Source organism: Pimephales promelas, chromosome 10 (assembly GCF_988280905.1).
Source record: "Pimephales promelas chromosome 10, fPimPro1.hap1.1, whole genome shotgun sequence".
In the NCBI taxonomy this organism is placed as follows: domain Eukaryota; kingdom Metazoa; phylum Chordata; class Actinopteri; order Cypriniformes; family Leuciscidae; genus Pimephales; species Pimephales promelas.
In genome coordinates, this window is record NC_142778.1 from 475,796 (window position 1) to 493,765 (window position 17,970).

General features: G+C 40.7%; 1 protein-coding gene across 1 annotated transcript in view; it reads right to left on the reverse strand.

The window, feature by feature from the left end:
- lgals4 (galectin 4) overlaps nt 1-17,547 on the reverse strand; it is a 34,943-nt gene extending 17,396 nt beyond the window's left edge. The window contains 63 exon segments of the mRNA XM_089116665.1: nt 10-208; nt 297-385; nt 628-744; nt 872-985; nt 1,078-1,276; nt 1,365-1,453; nt 1,693-1,809; nt 1,937-2,050; nt 2,143-2,341; nt 2,430-2,518; nt 2,761-2,877; nt 3,003-3,116; nt 3,209-3,407; nt 3,496-3,584; nt 3,824-3,940; nt 4,068-4,181; nt 4,274-4,472; nt 4,561-4,649; nt 4,892-4,917; nt 5,147-5,249; nt 5,342-5,540; nt 5,629-5,717; nt 5,960-6,076; nt 6,204-6,317; nt 6,410-6,608; nt 6,697-6,785; nt 7,025-7,050; nt 7,280-7,382; nt 7,475-7,673; nt 7,762-7,850; nt 8,090-8,206; nt 8,340-8,453; nt 8,546-8,744; nt 8,833-8,921; nt 9,164-9,189; nt 9,419-9,521; nt 9,614-9,812; nt 9,901-9,989; nt 10,229-10,345; nt 10,479-10,592; nt 10,685-10,883; nt 10,972-11,060; nt 11,300-11,325; nt 11,561-11,663; nt 11,756-11,954; nt 12,043-12,131; nt 12,374-12,490; nt 12,618-12,731; nt 12,824-13,022; nt 13,111-13,199; nt 13,442-13,467; nt 13,705-13,807; nt 13,900-14,098; nt 14,187-14,275; nt 14,516-14,632; nt 14,762-14,875; nt 14,968-15,166; nt 15,255-15,343; nt 15,550-15,735; nt 16,759-16,872; nt 16,970-17,168; nt 17,255-17,343; nt 17,491-17,547. Coding sequence (XP_088972791.1) covers nt 10-208; nt 297-385; nt 628-744; nt 872-985; nt 1,078-1,276; nt 1,365-1,453; nt 1,693-1,809; nt 1,937-2,050; nt 2,143-2,341; nt 2,430-2,518; nt 2,761-2,877; nt 3,003-3,116; nt 3,209-3,407; nt 3,496-3,584; nt 3,824-3,940; nt 4,068-4,181; nt 4,274-4,472; nt 4,561-4,649; nt 4,892-4,917; nt 5,147-5,249; nt 5,342-5,540; nt 5,629-5,717; nt 5,960-6,076; nt 6,204-6,317; nt 6,410-6,608; nt 6,697-6,785; nt 7,025-7,050; nt 7,280-7,382; nt 7,475-7,673; nt 7,762-7,850; nt 8,090-8,206; nt 8,340-8,453; nt 8,546-8,744; nt 8,833-8,921; nt 9,164-9,189; nt 9,419-9,521; nt 9,614-9,812; nt 9,901-9,989; nt 10,229-10,345; nt 10,479-10,592; nt 10,685-10,883; nt 10,972-11,060; nt 11,300-11,325; nt 11,561-11,663; nt 11,756-11,954; nt 12,043-12,131; nt 12,374-12,490; nt 12,618-12,731; nt 12,824-13,022; nt 13,111-13,199; nt 13,442-13,467; nt 13,705-13,807; nt 13,900-14,098; nt 14,187-14,275; nt 14,516-14,632; nt 14,762-14,875; nt 14,968-15,166; nt 15,255-15,343; nt 15,550-15,735; nt 16,759-16,872; nt 16,970-17,168; nt 17,255-17,343; nt 17,491-17,547 — 7,689 coding nt within the window.
- Nucleotides 17,548-17,970: the final 423 nt, after the last annotated feature.

Sequence of the window (17,970 nt, forward strand, 5' to 3'; positions counted from 1 at the left end):
AGCACATACCTGATATCCCTCCGATGTGATGACTATGATCGTCTCAAAAGCTTCTCCCTTTATAAAGGGGTTGTCAGAGAGACTTTCCTCAGACTCCCATCCTCCATTCCTGAAGCTGTTCATGATCACATTTGAGCCCATTCGGGGGAGGAAGTGTAAAGCAATGTCATCAGTCTCAGATGACCCGGTCTTGAAATTTATTACAAACCTGCATTGAAGATGATACGTTAAAGCAACTGATTCCAAAAAGCATTGGATTGTTTTTGTCCATATTGTCCAACAAACCAATTCCTTACCAGTCAGCATTAGTGGGAACAACTCCCTGCAAGTACAAGGCCATTCCATCTCTCAGTCCTCCAGAAATTGGACCCACATAAGGAAGGATCTGCAGTAAGAACAAGAAAATAGGCATTACCCTATATTGACTAGATTCTTATGGCAGGGTTTTTTTTTACCTCAATGAAATGAGACATTTAGAATTTCATTGTTTAAAAACGATCATCAAAATCCCAAAACTACGGTGAGACAATTGCTCTTGGTTGAAACAGTTCTCAAGCACTGTTGTTTCACTAAGTATTTGCACTTTGTTGTGCGTTCAGAAGTCACTGGAATGGAACGGTCACTTACAGGGTTTTGGACTGGCTGCAAGATCTCTGACTGTACGGTGGAACGTTCCCCACGTGAGCTGCCCAAACTGATGATTTGTGTTGTAACTTCTGTAGGGAATGAAGTTGTGCTCCAGTTCTAATGAGGTAACACAGGGAGAGAGAGAGTGTGTATTTAGAAGGCTCTTTACCTTCAACATTAATGGATTCTGACAAAGTTTCAGTAAAGCTTCAATATTTCCACAGCTGTAGGAAATGTACGTTACTTGTATGAAGCCAAGAAGTTTCACATCAACAACTCCTTTGATGTTTAATGTTGACACTTTTTCCAGTGGGATACGGTGCTTGAATGTGTACTGCTCCTTGCCATTCACGTATATCTGATGATCCAAAACAACACAGCCTGAGTGTGGACAAGTTCTTAGATTTCTTTTAGGGGTGCGCAGTGAGTTTTGTGTTTCAAAGCACATACCTGATATCCTTCGGATTTGATGACTATGATCGTCTCAAAAGCTTCTCCCTTTATAAAGGGGTTGTCAGAGAGACTTTCCTCAGACTCCCATCCTCCATTCCTGAAGCTGTTCATGATCACATTTAAGCCCATTTGAGGGAGGAAGTGTAAAGCAATGTCATCAGTCTCAGATGACCCGGTCTTGAAATGTATTACAAACCTGCATTGAAGATGATGCGTTAAAGCAACTGATTCCAAAAAGCATTGAATTGTTTTTGTCCATATTGTTCAACAAACCAATTCCTTACCAGTCAGCATTAGTGGGAACAACTCCCTGCAAGTACAAGGCCATTCCATCTCTCAGTCCTCAAGAAATTGGACCCACATAAGGAAGGATCTGCAGTAAGAACAAGAAAATAGGCATTACCCTATATTGACTAGATTCTTATGGCAGGGGTTTGAACTCAATGAAATGGAACATTTAGAATTTCATTGTTTAAAAAAGGATCATCAAAATCCCGAAACTACCGTGAGACAATTGCTCTTTGTTGAAACAGTTCTCAAGCACTGTTGTTTCATTAAGTGTTTGCACTTTGTTGTGCGTTCAGAAGTCACTGGAATGGAACGGTCACTCACAGGGTTTTGGACTGGCTGCAAGATCTCTGACTGTACGGTGGAACGTTCCCCACGTGAGCTGCCCAAACTGATGATTTGTGTTGTAACTTCTGTAGGGAATGAAGTTGTGCTCCAGTTCTAATGAGGTAACACAGGGAGAGAGAGAGTGTGTATTTAGAAGGCTCTTTACCTTCAACGTTAATTGATTCTGACAAAGTTTCAGTAAAGTTTTAATATTTCCACAGCTGTAGGAAATGTAAGTTACTTGTATGAAGCCAAGAAGTTTCACATCAACAACTCCTTTGATGTTTAATGTTGACACTTTTTCCAGTGGGATACGGTGCTTGAATGTGTACTGCTCCTTGCCATTCAAGTATATCTGATGATCCAAAACAACACAGCCTGAGTGTGGACAAGTTCCTAGATTTATTTTAGGGGTGCGCAGTGACTTTTGTGTTTCAAAGCACATACCTGATATCCCTCCGATTTGATGACTATGATCGTCTCAAAAGCTTCTCCCTTTATAAAGGGGTTGTCAGAGAGACTTTCCTCAGACTCCCATCCTCCATTCCTGAAGCTGTTCATGATCACATTTGAGCCCATTCGGGGGAGGAAGTGTAAAGCAATGTCATCAGTCTCAGATGACCCGGTCTTGAAATTTATTACAAACCTGCATTGAAGATGATACGTTAAAGCAACTGATTCCAAAAAGCATTGGATTGTTTTTGTCCATATTGTCCAACAAACCAATTCCTTACCAGTCAGCATTAGTGGGAACAACTCCCTGCAAGTACAAGGCCATTCCAACTCTCAGTCCTCCAGAAATTGGACCCACATAAGGAAGGATCTGCAGTAAGAACAAGAAAATAGGCATTACCCTATATTGACTAGATTCTTATGGCAGGGTTTTTTTTTACCTCAATGAAATGAGACATTTAGAATTTCATTGTTTAAAAACGATCATCAAAATCCCAAAACTACGGTGAGACAATTGCTCTTGGTTGAAACAGTTCTCAAGCACTGTTGTTTCACTAAGTATTTGCACTTTGTTGTGCGTTCAGAAGTCACTGGAATGGAACGGTCACTTACAGGGTTTTGGACTGGCTGCAAGATCTCTGACTGTACGGTGGAACGTTCCCCACGTGAGCTGCCCAAACTGATGATTTGTGTTGTAACTTCTGTAGGGAATGAAGTTGTGCTCCAGTTCTAATGAGGTAACACAGGGAGAGAGAGTGTGTATTTAGAAGGCTCTTTACCTTCAACATTAATGGATTCTGACAAAGTTTCAGTAAAGCTTCAATATTTCCACAGCTGTAGGAAATGTACGTTACTTGTATGAAGCCAAGAAGTTTCACATCAACAACTCCTTTGATGTTTAATGTTGACACTTTTTCCAGTGGGATACGGTGCTTGAATGTGTACTGCTCCTTGCCATTCACGTATATCTGATGATCCAAAACAACACAGCCTGAGTGTGGACAAGTTCCTAGATTTCTTTTAGGGGTGCGCAGTGAGTTTTGTGTTTCAAAGCACATACCTGATATCCTTCGGATTTGATGACTATGATCGTCTCAAAAGCTTCTCCCTTTATAAAGGGGTTGTCAGAGAGACTTTCCTCAGTCTCCCATCCTCCATTCCTGAAGCTGTTCATGATCACATTTGAGCCCATTTGAGGGAGGAAGTGTAAAGCAATGTCATCAGTCTCAGATGACCCGGTCTTGAAATTTATTACAAACCTGCATTGAAGATGATGCGTTAAAGCAACTGATTCCAAAAAGCTTTGAATTGTTTTTGTCCATATTGTTCAACAAACCAATTCCTTACCAGTCAGCATTAGTGGGAACAACTCCCTGCAAGTACAAGGCCATTCCATCTCTCAGTCCTCCAGAAATTGGACCCACATAAGGAAGGATCTGCAGTAAGAACAAGAAAATAGGCATTACCCTATATTGACTAGATTCTTATGGCAGGGGTTTGAACTCAATGAAATGGAACATTTAGAATTTCATTGTTTAAAAAAGGATCATCAAAATCCCGAAACTACGGTGAGACAATTGCTCTTTGTTGAAACAGTTCTCAAGCACTGTTGTTTCATTAAGTGTTTGCACTTTGTTGTGCGTTCAGAAGTCACTGGAATGGAACGGTCACTCACAGGGTTTTGGACTGGCTGCAAGATCTCTGACTGTACGGTGGAACGTTCCCCACGTGAGCTGCCCAAACTGATGATTTGTGTTGTAACTTCTGTAGGGAATGAAGTTGTGCTCCAGTTCTAATGAGGTAACACAGGGAGAGAGAGAGTGTGTATTTAGAAGGCTCTTTACCTTCAACGTTAATGGATTCTGACAAAGTTTCAGTAAACTTTTAATATTTCCACAGCTGTAGGAAATGTAAGTTACTTGTATGAAGCCAAGAAGTTTCACATCAACAACTCCTTTGATGTTTAATGTTGACACTTTTTCCAGTGGGATACGGTGCTTGAATGTGTACTGCTCCTTGCCATTCACGTATATCTGATGATCCAAAACAACACAGCCTGAGTGTGGACAAGTTCCTAGATTTCTTTTAGGGGTGCGCAGTGAGTTTTGTGTTTCAAAGCACATACCTGATATCCCTCCGATGTGATGACTATGATCGTCTCAAAAGCTTCTCCCTTTATAAAGGGGTTGTCAGAGAGACTTTCCTCAGACTCCCATCCTCCATTCCTGAAGCTGTTCATGATCACATTTGAGCCCATTCGGGGGAGGAAGTGTAAAGCAATGTCATCAGTCTCAGATGACCCGGTCTTGAAATTTATTACAAACCTGCATTGAAGATGATACGTTAAAGCAACTGATTCCAAAAAGCATTGGATTGTTTTTGTCCATATTGTCCAACAAACCAATTCCTTACCAGTCAGCATTAGTGGGAACAACTCCCTGCAAGTACAAGGCCATTCCATCTCTCAGTCCTCCAGAAATTGGACCCACATAAGGAAGGATCTGCAGTAAGAACAAGAAAATAGGCATTACCCTATATTGACTAGATTCTTATGGCAGGGTTTTTTTTTACCTCAATGAAATGAGACATTTAGAATTTCATTGTTTAAAAACGATCATCAAAATCCCAAAACTACGGTGAGACAATTGCTCTTGGTTGAAACAGTTCTCAAGCACTGTTGTTTCACTAAGTATTTGCACTTTGTTGTGCGTTCAGAAGTCACTGGAATGGAACGGTCACTTACAGGGTTTTGGACTGGCTGCAAGATCTCTGACTGTACGGTGGAACGTTCCCCACGTGAGCTGCCCAAACTGATGATTTGTGTTGTAACTTCTGTAGGGAATGAAGTTGTGCTCCAGTTCTAATGAGGTAACACAGGGAGAGAGAGAGTGTGTATTTAGAAGGCTCTTTACCTTCAACATTAATGGATTCTGACAAAGTTTCAGTAAAGCTTCAATATTTCCACAGCTGTAGGAAATGTACGTTACTTGTATGAAGCCAAGAAGTTTCACATCAACAACTCCTTTGATGTTTAATGTTGACACTTTTTCCAGTGGGATACGGTGCTTGAATGTGTACTGCTCCTTGCCATTCACGTATATCTGATGATCCAAAACAACACAGCCTGAGTGTGGACAAGTTCTTAGATTTCTTTTAGGGGTGCGCAGTGAGTTTTGTGTTTCAAAGCACATACCTGATATCCTTCGGATTTGATGACTATGATCGTCTCAAAAGCTTCTCCCTTTATAAAGGGGTTGTCAGAGAGACTTTCCTCAGACTCCCATCCTCCATTCCTGAAGCTGTTCATGATCACATTTAAGCCCATTTGAGGGAGGAAGTGTAAAGCAATGTCATCAGTCTCAGATGACCCGGTCTTGAAATGTATTACAAACCTGCATTGAAGATGATGCGTTAAAGCAACTGATTCCAAAAAGCATTGAATTGTTTTTGTCCATATTGTTCAACAAACCAATTCCTTACCAGTCAGCATTAGTGGGAACAACTCCCTGCAAGTACAAGGCCATTCCATCTCTCAGTCCTCCAGAAATTGGACCCACATAAGGAAGGATCTGCAGTAAGAACAAGAAAATAGGCATTACCCTATATTGACTAGATTCTTATGGCAGGGTTTTTTTTTACCTCAATGAAATGAGACATTTAGAATTTCATTGTTTAAAAACGATCATCAAAATCCCAAAACTACGGTGAGACAATTGCTCTTGGTTGAAACAGTTCTCAAGCACTGTTGTTTCACTAAGTATTTGCACTTTGTTGTGCGTTCAGAAGTCACTGGAATGGAACGGTCACTTACAGGGTTTTGGACTGGCTGCAAGATCTCTGACTGTACGGTGGAACGTTCCCCACGTGAGCTGCCCAAACTGATGATTTGTGTTGTAACTTCTGTAGGGAATGAAGTTGTGCTCCAGTTCTAATGAGGTAACACAGGGAGAGAGAGAGTGTGTATTTAGAAGGCTCTTTACCTTCAACGTTAATGGATTCTGACAAAGTTTCAGTAAAGTTTTAATATTTCCACAGCTGTAGGAAATGTAAGTTACTTGTATGAAGCCAAGAAGTTTCACATCAACAACTCCTTTGATGTTTAATGTTGACACTTTTTCCAGTGGAATACGGTGCTTGAATGTGTACTGCTCCTTGCCATTCAAGTATATCTGATGATCCAAAACAACACAGCCTGAGTGTGGACAAGTTCCTAGATTTCTTTTAGGGGTGCGCAGTGACTTTTGTGTTTCAAAGCACATACCTGATATCCCTCCGATTTGATGACTATGATCATCTCAAAAGCTTCTCCCTTTATAAAGGGGTTGTCAGAGAGACTTTCCTCAGACTCCCATCCTCCATTCCTGAAGCTGTTCATGATCACATTTGAGCCCATTTGAGGGAGGAAGTGTAAAGCAATGTCATCAGTCTCAGATGACCCGGTCTTGAAATTTATTACAAACCTGCATTGAAGATGATGCGTTAAAGCAACTGACTCCAAAAAGCATTGGATTGTTTTTGTCCATATTGTCCAACAAACCAATTCCTTACCAGTCAGCATTGGTGGGAACAACTCCCTGCAAGTACAAGGCCATTCCATCTCTCAGTCCTCCAGAAATTGGACCCACATAAGGAAGGATCTGCAGTAAGAACAAGAAAATAGGTGTTACCCTATATTGACTAGATTCTTATGGCAGGGGTTTGAACTCAATGAAATGGGACATTTAGAATTTCATTGTTTAAAAAAGGATCATCAAAATCCCGAAACTACGGTGAGACAATTGCTCTTTCTTGAAACAGTTCTCAAGCACTGTTGTTTCATTAAGTGTTTGCACTTTGTTGTGCGTTCAGAAGTCACTGGAATGGAACGGTCACTCACAGGGTTTTGGACTGGCTGCAAGATCTCTGACTGTACGGTGGAACGTTTCCCACGTGAGCTGCCCAAACTGATGATTTGTGTTGTAACTTCTGTAGGGAATGAAGTTGTGCTCCAGTTCTAATGAGGTAACACAGGGAGAGAGAGAGTGTGTATTTAGAAGGCTCTTTACCTTCAACGTTAATGGATTCTGACAAAGTTTCAGTAAAGTTTTAATATTTCCACAGCTGTAGGAAATTTAAGTTACTTGTATGAAGCCAAGAAGTTTCACATCAACAACTCCTTTGATGTTTAATGTTGACACTTTTTCCAGTGAGATACGGTGCTTGAATGTGTACTGCTCCTTGCCATTCACGTATATCTGATGATCCAAAACAACACAGCCTGAGTGTGGACAAGTTCCTAGATTTCTTTTAGGGGTGCGCAGTGAGTTTTGTGTTTCAAAGCACATACCTGATATCCTTCGGATTTGATGACTATGATCGTCTCAAAACCTTCTCCCTTTTTAAAGGGGTTGTCAGAGAGACTTTCCTCAGACTCCCATCCTCCATTCCTGAAGCTGTTCATGATCACATTTGAGCCCATTTGAGGCAGAAAGTGTAAAGCAATGTCATCAGTCTCAGATGACCCGGTCTTGAAATTTATTACAAACCTGCATTGAAGATGATGCGTTAAAGCAACTGATTCCAAAAAGCATTGGATTGTTTTTGTCCATATTGTTCAACAAACCAATTCCTTACCAGTCAGCATTAGTGGGAACAACTCCCTGCAAGTACAAAGCCATTCCAACTCTCAGTCCTCCAGAAATTGGACCCACATAAGGAAGGATCTGTAGGAAGAACAAGAAAATAGGCATTACCCTATATTGACTAGATTCTTATGGCAGGGGTTTGAACTCAATGAAATGGGACATTTAGAATTTCATTGTTTAAAAAAGGATCATCAAAATCCCGAAACTACGGTGAGACAATTGCTCTTTTTTGAAACAGTTCTCAAGCACTGTTGTTTCATTAAGTATTTGTACTTTGTTGTGCGTTCAGAAGTCACTGGAATGGAACGGTCACTCACAGGGTTTTGGACTGGCTGCAAGATCTCTGACTGTACGGTGGAACGTTCCCCACGTGAGCTGCCCAAACTGATGATTTGTGTTGTAACTTCTGTAGGGAATGAAGTTGTGCTCCAGTTCTAATGAGGTAACACAGGGAGAGAGAGTGTGTGTCTTTAGAAGGCTCTTTACATTCAACGTAATTTTTAATGGATTCTGACAAAGTTTCAGTAAAGCTTCAATATTTCCACAGCTATAGGAAATTTAAGTTACTTGTATGAAGCCAAGAAGTTTCACATCAACAACTCCTTTGATGTTTAATGTTGACACTTTTTCCAGTGGGATACGGTGCTTGAATGTGTACTGCTCCTTGCCATTCACGTATATCTGATGATCCAAAACAACACAGCCTGAGTAAGGACAAGTTCCTAGATTTCTTTTAGGGGTGCGCAGTGACTTTTGTGTTTCAAAGCACATACCTGATATCCCTCCGATTTGATGACTATGATCGTCTCAAAAGCTTCTCCCTTTATAAAGGGGTTGTCAGAGAGACTTTCCTCAGACTCCCATCCTCCATTCCTGAAGCTGTTCATGATCACATTTGAGCCCATTCGGGGGAGGAAGTGTAAAGCAATGTCATCAGTCTCAGATGACCCGGTCTTGAAATGTATTACAAACCTGCATTGAAGATGATGCGTTAAAGCAACTGACTCCAAAAAGCATTGGATTGTTTTTGTCCATATTGTCCAACAAACCAATTCCTTACCAGTCAGCATTAGTGGGAACAACTCCCTGCAAGTACAAGGCCATTCCATCTCTCAGTCCTCCAGAAATTGGACCCACATAAGGAAGGATCTGCAGTAAGAACAAGAAAATAGGCATTACCCTATATTGACTAGATTCTTATGGCAGGGTTTTTTTTTACCTCAATGAAATGAGACATTTAGAATTTCATTGTTTAAAAACGATCATCAAAATCCCAAAACTACGGTGAGACAATTGCTCTTGGTTGAAACAGTTCTCAAGCACTGTTGTTTCACTAAGTTTTTGCACTTTGTTGTGCGTTCAGAAGTCACTGGAATGGAACGGTCACTTACAGGGTTTTGGACTGGCTGCAAGATCTCTGACTGTACGGTGGAACGTTCCCCACGTGAGCTGCCCAAACTGATGATTTGTGTTGTAACTTCTGTAGGGAATGAAGTTGTGCTCCAGTTCTAATGAGGTAACACAGGGAGAGAGAGAGTGTGTATTTAGAAGGCTCTTTACCTTCAACGTTAATGGATTCTGACAAAGTTTCAGTAAACTTTTAATATTTCCACAGCTGTAGGAAATGTAAGTTACTTGTATGAAGCCAAGAAGTTTCACATCAACAACTCCTTTGATGTTTAATGTTGACACTTTTTCCAGTGGAATACGGTGCTTGAATGTGTACTGCTCCTTGCCATTCACGTATATCTGATGATCCAAAACAACACAGCCTCAGTAAGGACAAGTTCCTAGATTTCTTTTAGGGGTGCGCAGTGACTTTTGTGTTTCAAAGCACATACCTGATATCCCTCCGATTTGATGACTATGATCGTCTCAAAAGCTTCTCCCTTTTTAAAGGGGTTGTCAGAGAGACTTTCCTCAGACTCCCATCCTCCATTCCTGAAGCTGTTCATGATCACATTTGAGCCCATTTGAGGCAGAAAGTGTAAAGCAATGTCATCAGTCTCAGATGACCCGGTCTTGAAATTTATTACAAACCTGCATTGAAGATGATGCGTTAAAGCAACTGACTCCAAAAAGCATTGGATTGTTTTTGTCCATATTGTTCAACAAACCAATTCCTTACCAGTCAGCATTAGTGGGAACAACTCCCTGCAAGTACAAGGCCATTCCAACTCTCAGTCCTCCAGAAATTGGACCCACATAAGGAAGGATCTGTAGGAAGAACAAGAAAATAGGCATTACCCTATATTGACTAGATTCTTATGGCAGGGGTTTGAACTCAATGAAATGGGACATTTAGAATTTCATTGTTTAAAAAAGGATCATCAAAATCCCGAAACTACGGTGAGACAATTGCTCTTGGTTGAAACAGTTCTCAAGCACTGTTGTTTCATTAAGTATTTGTACTTTGTTGTGCGTTCAGAAGTCACTGGAATGGAACGGTCACTCACAGGGTTTTGGACTGGCTGCAAGATCTCTGACTGTACGGTGGAACGTTCCCCACGTGAGCTGCCCAAACTGATGATTTGTGTTTTAACTTCTGTAGGGAATGAAGTTGTGCTCCAGTTCTAATGAGGTAACACAGGGAGAGAGAGTGTGTGTCTTTAGAAGGCTCTTTACATTCAACGTAATTTTTAATGGATTCTGACAAAGTTTCAGTAAAGTTTTAATATTTCCACAGCTGTAGGAAATTTAAGTTACTTGTATGAAGCCAAGAAGTTTCACATCAACAACTCCTTTGATGTTTAATGTTGACACTTTTTCCAGTGGGATACGGTGCTTGAATGTGTACTGCTCCTTTCCATTCACGTATATCTGATGATCCAAAACAACACAGCCTCAGTAAGGACAAGTTCCTAGATTTCTATTAGGGGTGCGCAGTGACTTTTGTGTTTCAAAGCACATACCTGATATCCCTCCGATTTGATGACTATGATCGTCTCAAAAGCTTCTCCCTTTATAAAGGGGTTGTCAGAGAGACTTTCCTCAGACTCCCATCCTCCATTCCTGAAGCTGTTCATGATCACATTTGAGCCCATTTGAGGGAGGAAGTGTAAAGCAATGTCATCAGTCTCAGATGACCCGGTCTTGAAATTTATTACAAACCTGCATTGAAGATGATGCGTTAAAGCAACTGATTCCAAAAAGCATTGAATTGTTTTTGTCCATATTGTTCAACAAACCAATTCCTTACCAGTCAGCATTAGTGGGAACAACTCCCTGCAAGTACAAGGCCATTCCAACTCTCAGTCCTCCAGAAATTGGACCCACATAAGGAAGGACCTGCAGTAAGAACAAGACAATAGGCATTACCCTATATTGACTAGATTCTTATGGCAGGGGTTTGAACTCAATGAAATGGGACATATAGAATTTCATTGTTTAAAAAAGGATCATCAAAATCCCGAAACTACGGTGAGACAATTGCTCTTTGTTGAAACAGTTCTCAAGCACTGTTGTTTTATTAAGTATTTGCACTTTGTTGTGCGTTCAGAAGTCACTGGAATGGAACGGTCACTCACAGGGTTTTGGACTGGCTGCAAGATCTCTGACTGTACGGTGGAACGTTCCCCACGTGAGCTGCCCAAACTGATGATTTGTGTTGTAACTTCTGTAGGGAATGAAGTTGTGCTCCAGTTCTAATGAGGTAACACAGGGAGAGAGAGTGTGTGTCTTTAGAAGGCTCTTTACATTCAACGTAATTTTTAATGGATTCTGACAAAGTTTCAGTAAAGCTTCAATATTTCCACAGCTATAGGAAATTTAAGTTACTTGTATGAAGCCAAGAAGTTTCACATCAACAACTCCTTTGATGTTTAATGTTGACACTTTTTCCAGTGGGATACGGTGCTTGAATGTGTACTGCTCCTTGCCATTCACGTATATCTGATGATCCAAAACAACACAGCCTGAGTGTGGACAAGTTCCTAGATTTCTTTTAGGGGTGCGCAGTGACTTTTGTGTTTCAAAGCACATACCTGATATCCCTCCGATTTGATGACTATGATCGTCTCAAAAGCTTCTCCCTTTATAAAGGGGTTGTCAGAGAGACTTTCCTCAGACTCCCATCCTCCATTCCTGAAGCTGTTCATGATCACATTTGAGCCCATTTGAGGGAGGAAGTGTAAAGCAATGTCATCAGTCTCAGATGACCCGGTCTTGAAATTTATTACAAACCTGCATTGAAGATGATGCGTTAAAGCAACTGATTCCAAAAAGCATTGGATTGTTTTTGTCCATATTGTCCAACAAACCAATTCCTTACCAGTCAGCATTAGTGGGAACAACTCCCTGCAAGTACAAGGCCATTCCAACTCTCAGTCCTCCAGAAATTGGACCCACATAAGGAAGGATCTGCAGTAAGAACAAGAAAATAGGCATTACCCTATATTGACTAGATTCTTATGGCAGGGTTTTTTTTTACCTCAATGAAATGAGACATTTAGAATTTCATTGTTTAAAAACGATCATCAAAATCCCGAAACTACGGTGAGACAATTGCTCTTGGTTGAAACAGTTCTCAAGCACTGTTGTTTCACTAAGTATTTGCACTTTGTTGTGCGTTCAGAAGTCACTGGAATGGAACGGTCACTTACAGGGTTTTGGACTGGCTGCAAGATCTCTGACTGTACGGTGGAACGTTCCCCACGTGAGCTGCCCAAACTGATGATTTGTGTTGTAACTTCTGTAGGGAATGAAGTTGTGCTCCAGTTCTAATGAGGTAACACAGGGAGAGAGAGAGTGTGTATTTAGAAGGCTCTTTACCTTCAACGTTAATGGAGTCTGACAAAGTTTCAGTAAAGTTTTAATATTTCCACAGCTATAGGAAATTTAAGTTACTTGTATGAAGCCAAGAAGTTTCACATCAACAACTCCTTTGATGTTTAATGTTGACACTTTTTCCAGTGGGATACGGTGCTTGAATGTGTACTGCTCCTTGCCATTCACGTATATCTGATGATCCAAAACAACACAGCCTGAGTGTGGACAAGTTCCTAGATTTCTTTTAGGGGTGCGCAGTGAGTTTTGTGTTTCAAAGCACATACCTGATAGCCTTCAGATTTGATGACTATGATCGTCTCAAAAGCTTCTCCCTTTATAAAGGGGTTGTCAGAGAGACTTTCCTCAGACTCCCATCCTCCATTCCTGAAGCTGTTCATGATCACATTTGAGCCCATTCGGGGGAGGAAGTGTAAAGCAATGTCATCAGTCTCAGATGACCCGGTCTTGAAATTTATTACAAACCTGCATTGAAGATGATGCGTTAAAGCAACTGACTCCAAAAAGCATTGAATTGTTTTTGTCCATATTGTTCAACAAACCAATTCCTTACCAGTCAGCATTAGTGGGAACAACTCCCTGCAAGTACAAGGCCATTCCAACTCTCAGTCCTCCAGAAATTGGACCCACATAAGGAAGGATCTGCAGTAAGAACAAGAAAATAGGCATTACCCTATATTAACTAGATTGTTATGGCAGGGTTTTTTTTACCTCAATGAAATGAGACATTTAGAATTTCATTTTTAAAAAAAGGATCATCAAAATCCCAAAACTACGGTGAGACAGTTGCTCTTGGTTGAAACAGTTCTCAAGCTCTGTTGTTTTATTAAGTATTTGCACTTTGTTGTGCGTTCAGAAGTCACTGGAATGGAACGGTCACTCACAGGGTTTTGGACTGGCTGCAAGATCTCTGACTGTACGGTGGAACGTTCCCCACGTGAGCTGCCCAAACTGATGATTTGTGTTGTAACTTCTGTAGGGAATGAAGTTGTGCTCCAGTTCTAATGAGGTAACACAGGGAGAGAGAGAGCGTGTGTATTTAGAAGGCTCTTTACATTCATCGTAGTTTTTAATGGATTCTGACAAAGTTTCAGTAAAGCTTCAATATTTCCACAGCTATAGGAAATTTAAGTTACTTGTATGAAGCCAAGAAGTTTCACATCAACAACTCCTTTGATGTTTAATGTTGACACTTTTTCCAGTGGGATACGGTGCTTGAATGTGTACTGCTCCTTGCCATTCACGTATATCTGATGATCCAAAACAACACAGCCTGAGTAAGGACAAGTTCCTAGATTTCTTTTAGGGGTGCGCAGTGAGTTTTGTGTTTCAAAGCACATACCTGATATCCCTCCGATTTGATGACTATGATCGTCTCAAAATCTTCTCCCTTTTTAAAGGGGTTGTCAGAGACACTTTCCTCAGCTCCCCATTTTCCATTGGTAGAGCTGTTCATGGCCACCTTATGGCTTATTCGGGGGTTAAAATGGAAAGCGGTGTCATGCTTGTCAGTTGGCCCAGTCTTGAAATTTATTACAAACCTGCATTGAAGATGATGCGTTAAAGCAACTGACTCCAAAAAGCATTGAATTGTTTTTGTCCATATTGTTCAACAAACCAATTCCTTACCAGTCAGCATTAGTGGGAACAACTCCCTGCAAGTACAAGGCCATTCCAACTCTCAGTCCTCCAGAAATTGGACCCACATAAGGAAGGATCTGTAGGAAGAACAAGAAAATAGGCATTACCCTATATTGACTAGATTCTTATGGCAGGGTTTTGAACTCAATGAAATGGGACATTTAGAATTTCATTGTTTAAAAAACGATCATCAAAATCCAGAAACTACGGTGAGACAATTGCTCTGGGTTTTAAACAGTTCTCAAGCACTGTTGTTTCATTAACTATTTGTACTTTGTTGTGCGTTCAGAAGTCACTGGAATGGAACGGTCACTCACAGGGTTTTGGACTGGCTGCAAGATCTCTGACTGTACGGTGGAACGTTTCCCACGTGAGCTGCCCAAACTGATGATTTGTGTTGTAACTTCTGTAGGGAATGAAGTTGTGCTCCAGTTCTAATGAGGTAACACAGGGAGAGAGAGAGAGTGTGTATTCAGAAGGCTCTTTACCTTCAACGTTAATGGATTCTGACAAAGTTTCAGTAAAGTTTTAATATTTCCACAGCTGTAGGAAATGTAAGTTACTTGTATGAAGCCAAGAAGTTTCACTTCAACAAATCCTTTGATGTTTAATGTTGACACTTTTTCCAGTGGGATACGGTGCTTGAATGTGTACTGCTCCTTGCCGTTCACGTATATCTGATGATCCAAAACAACACAGCCTGAGTGTGGACAAGTTCCTAGATTTCTTTTAGGGGTGCGCAGTGAGTTTTGTGTTTCAAAGCACATACCTGATATCCCTCCGATTTGATGACTATGATCGTCTCAAAAGCTTCTCCCTTTTTAAAGGGGTTGTCAGAGAGACTTTCCTCAGACTCCCATCCTCCATTCCTGAAGCTGTTCATGATCACATTTGAGCCCATTCGGGGGAGGAAGTGTAAAGCAATGTCATCAGTCTCAGATGACCCGGTCTTGAAATTTACTACAAACCTGCATTGAAGATGATGCGTTAAAGCAACTGACTCCAAAAAGCATTGGATTGTTTTTGTCCATATTGTCCAACAAACCAATTCCTTACCAGTCAGCATTAGTGGGAACAACTCCCTGCAAGTACAAGGCCATTCCAACTCTCAGTCCTCCAGAAATTGGACCCACATAAGGAAGGATCTGCAGGAAGAACAAGAAAATAGGCATTATCCTATATTGACCAGATTCTTATGGCATGGCAGAATTTTTAACTTTTAAAGAGCCATCAAAAATAATGAAACTGCAATGTAAAAGTTTGTCCTCTGGGATTGACAAATTTTATTTACTGATTTCTCTTTTAGTGCTTTCACTTTATTGTGTTTTCCTGTAAAGTTTCTGCTACTCACAGGATTTTGGACTGGGTTGCTCAATGAAAGTTCAGTCGTTGTTTTGAAAGATGACTGATTGTATTTGGTGCTCATCAAAGAACAGCTTCCATTTTGCACAGATGATTGTTCATCAAAAGTCATAGTCCCACCCTGCAAGTTGATCAAACTTCCGCCCCGCTGAAAGATGGAGGATCCAGCCGTGTTCTGTAAGAGCAAGATTATAAGAGTTGAACAACACAAACATTTGCCATTTGCCCCCCATGCTGTTTATTAACTACTGCTTTCTCTCTTTCAAGTTGTCCTGCAGTGACACGTTTATATATATATATATATATATATATATATATATATATATATATATATATATATATATATATATATATATTACCGGTACTCTTCCAGTTCTAGTCTTAGAGTACTCTTGCATATTACAAATCAATTTATAATCCTTTTTTAAAGAGTATCGCATGTCACACTGCAAGACTGCTGTGACAGTCACATACTTGAGGACACATGTGTTTTATGTGTTGTTATCAGGGTTGGGGAGTAATGGAATTCATGTAACGGCGTTATGTAATCAGGATACAAAAATGTGTTACTTTTTGAAAAAAGGAGGGATACTTTCAGGATTACAATGGTTTCATTTAAAACGAATTAAATCTGTATTTTGCCATAATAACACTATATTAAGCATTGCTTGATTAATGACTCACGACAGGAGTCTCGTGTACCACCCTTGTTGACTGCGCAACATACGGCAAAATAACAGCTCACGACAACAATCTCCTCAGACGCAGACTGAGTCACTGCTCCTAGAAACGATGCTGCCCACAGGTAAAAATGCTTTCATTTCTTGGAAATTCCACTGCTGTTTTGTTTTTAAAGAGGAAAATGCCAACAAAATGGTTTTACAGTACAAACTTTGCCTTGTTAGCTAGTATGTAGTGTTTATTCCTGCTTTAAAATTCAGTGGTTTCTGGTTTGTATGATCGCAGTTTTACGTTTTCTAGCGATGCTGGAATTTGAAGAAATTAGGAGAGTAGCTTTTTTTAGTACCTAAAATGTCCTTTCATAATCTCTTCTCAGTCTCACTTAAGGAGATGTTCGCTGCTAGGTAAAGTAGGGGAACTCCCACTGCCAACGCCCCAAGTTCAGTCCGGCGAATTAAGAACTGTGCTGTGCTTGAGTAATACAACTAAATTCTGTAAAAAGAGGAGGATCCCTCACCTCAGTGAACGCCACGTTGGTCAAAGAAACCTCTCCTGCAACACTCAGAGCGATGACTCGGTTCAGAGATATACGATGCTGAAATCGGCCAACTTCACGCCCACTCAAAGACACCTTCAGATTGAACATTACTATGTTCAGATTTCTTATCTTATTTCTTTTAGCCTTTGCACGATGTACTCATTGAATAGATCAAAACATCACAACACACCTGATAATTTTCAGAATTTACGGCAATGACCAGATCAAAGCTGCTCCCCTGCTTTAATGGTAGTTCCAGTTTCTCCTCTTTTCCCCAAGATCCATTTTGCCGGCTGTTGAGGACCATGCAGTTGCTACTAAATTGCGGTCTGATTTGAAAGGCAATGTCATCTCCTTTGGACTTCCCACACTTCAGATTCACCTCGAAGCTGCAATGATTAGGACAATGTGGAGTGAGCTAGTTACTCAAACAAAATTGCATTTCTTTTCTCTAGTCTTGAAAAGAAAGTTTCACCTTTTAGATCCAGAGGGAACGGTTCCCTTAATGAAGATGGCTTTGCCAGCTTTCAGTCCTCCAGGGATGGGACTCTCGTACGGGACGCTCTGCATAGTAAAATTGATGTATGTTATGGTAAAGTTCACAATGTGCAACTGACTCAAATTTATTCTGAAAATGCACAAAAGAAAAAAAAAACATGTGGAAAGGCTAACGTAAGTCAGGAGTGCATGAAAGGCTGAGGGGTCACTCACAAAGCCGGAGATCGTCTGGAAGCTTGACTTGAACTCTGACTGAAACTTAAAGCTCATGTTGTCGGCCGCTCGGGGTGATGAGCTGATGCACTGGTGGATGTTCTCGACTCGGGGTGAGTGTTGCAGGTGGTCTTGGGTTTATATCTCTCTGTGTGGGTGTGGTTCAGTCTTCAGGCGCTTTTAGCCACAAGCCATTTCAAAATAGAAATAATGGGTTCAGTTCATCTTTGCAAACTAGAAGCAAAATTGCAAGCTATGATGGACAGGATTATTTGAGTTTTTGCAACAGTTTTGCCCAAAGCCATATTGTGCACCAGCGTTCAAAGATCTCTGCATGAAATTATAATTCGCCTGCAAGCAGTTCTTGGTAGATTACTTACAAATTGTAGTCCATTACATGATAAAAATCTACATTACACATTTTAGGTAATATAACTACAGTGATGTGAATAAGTTTGGACACCCATGGTAAAGTTGCCT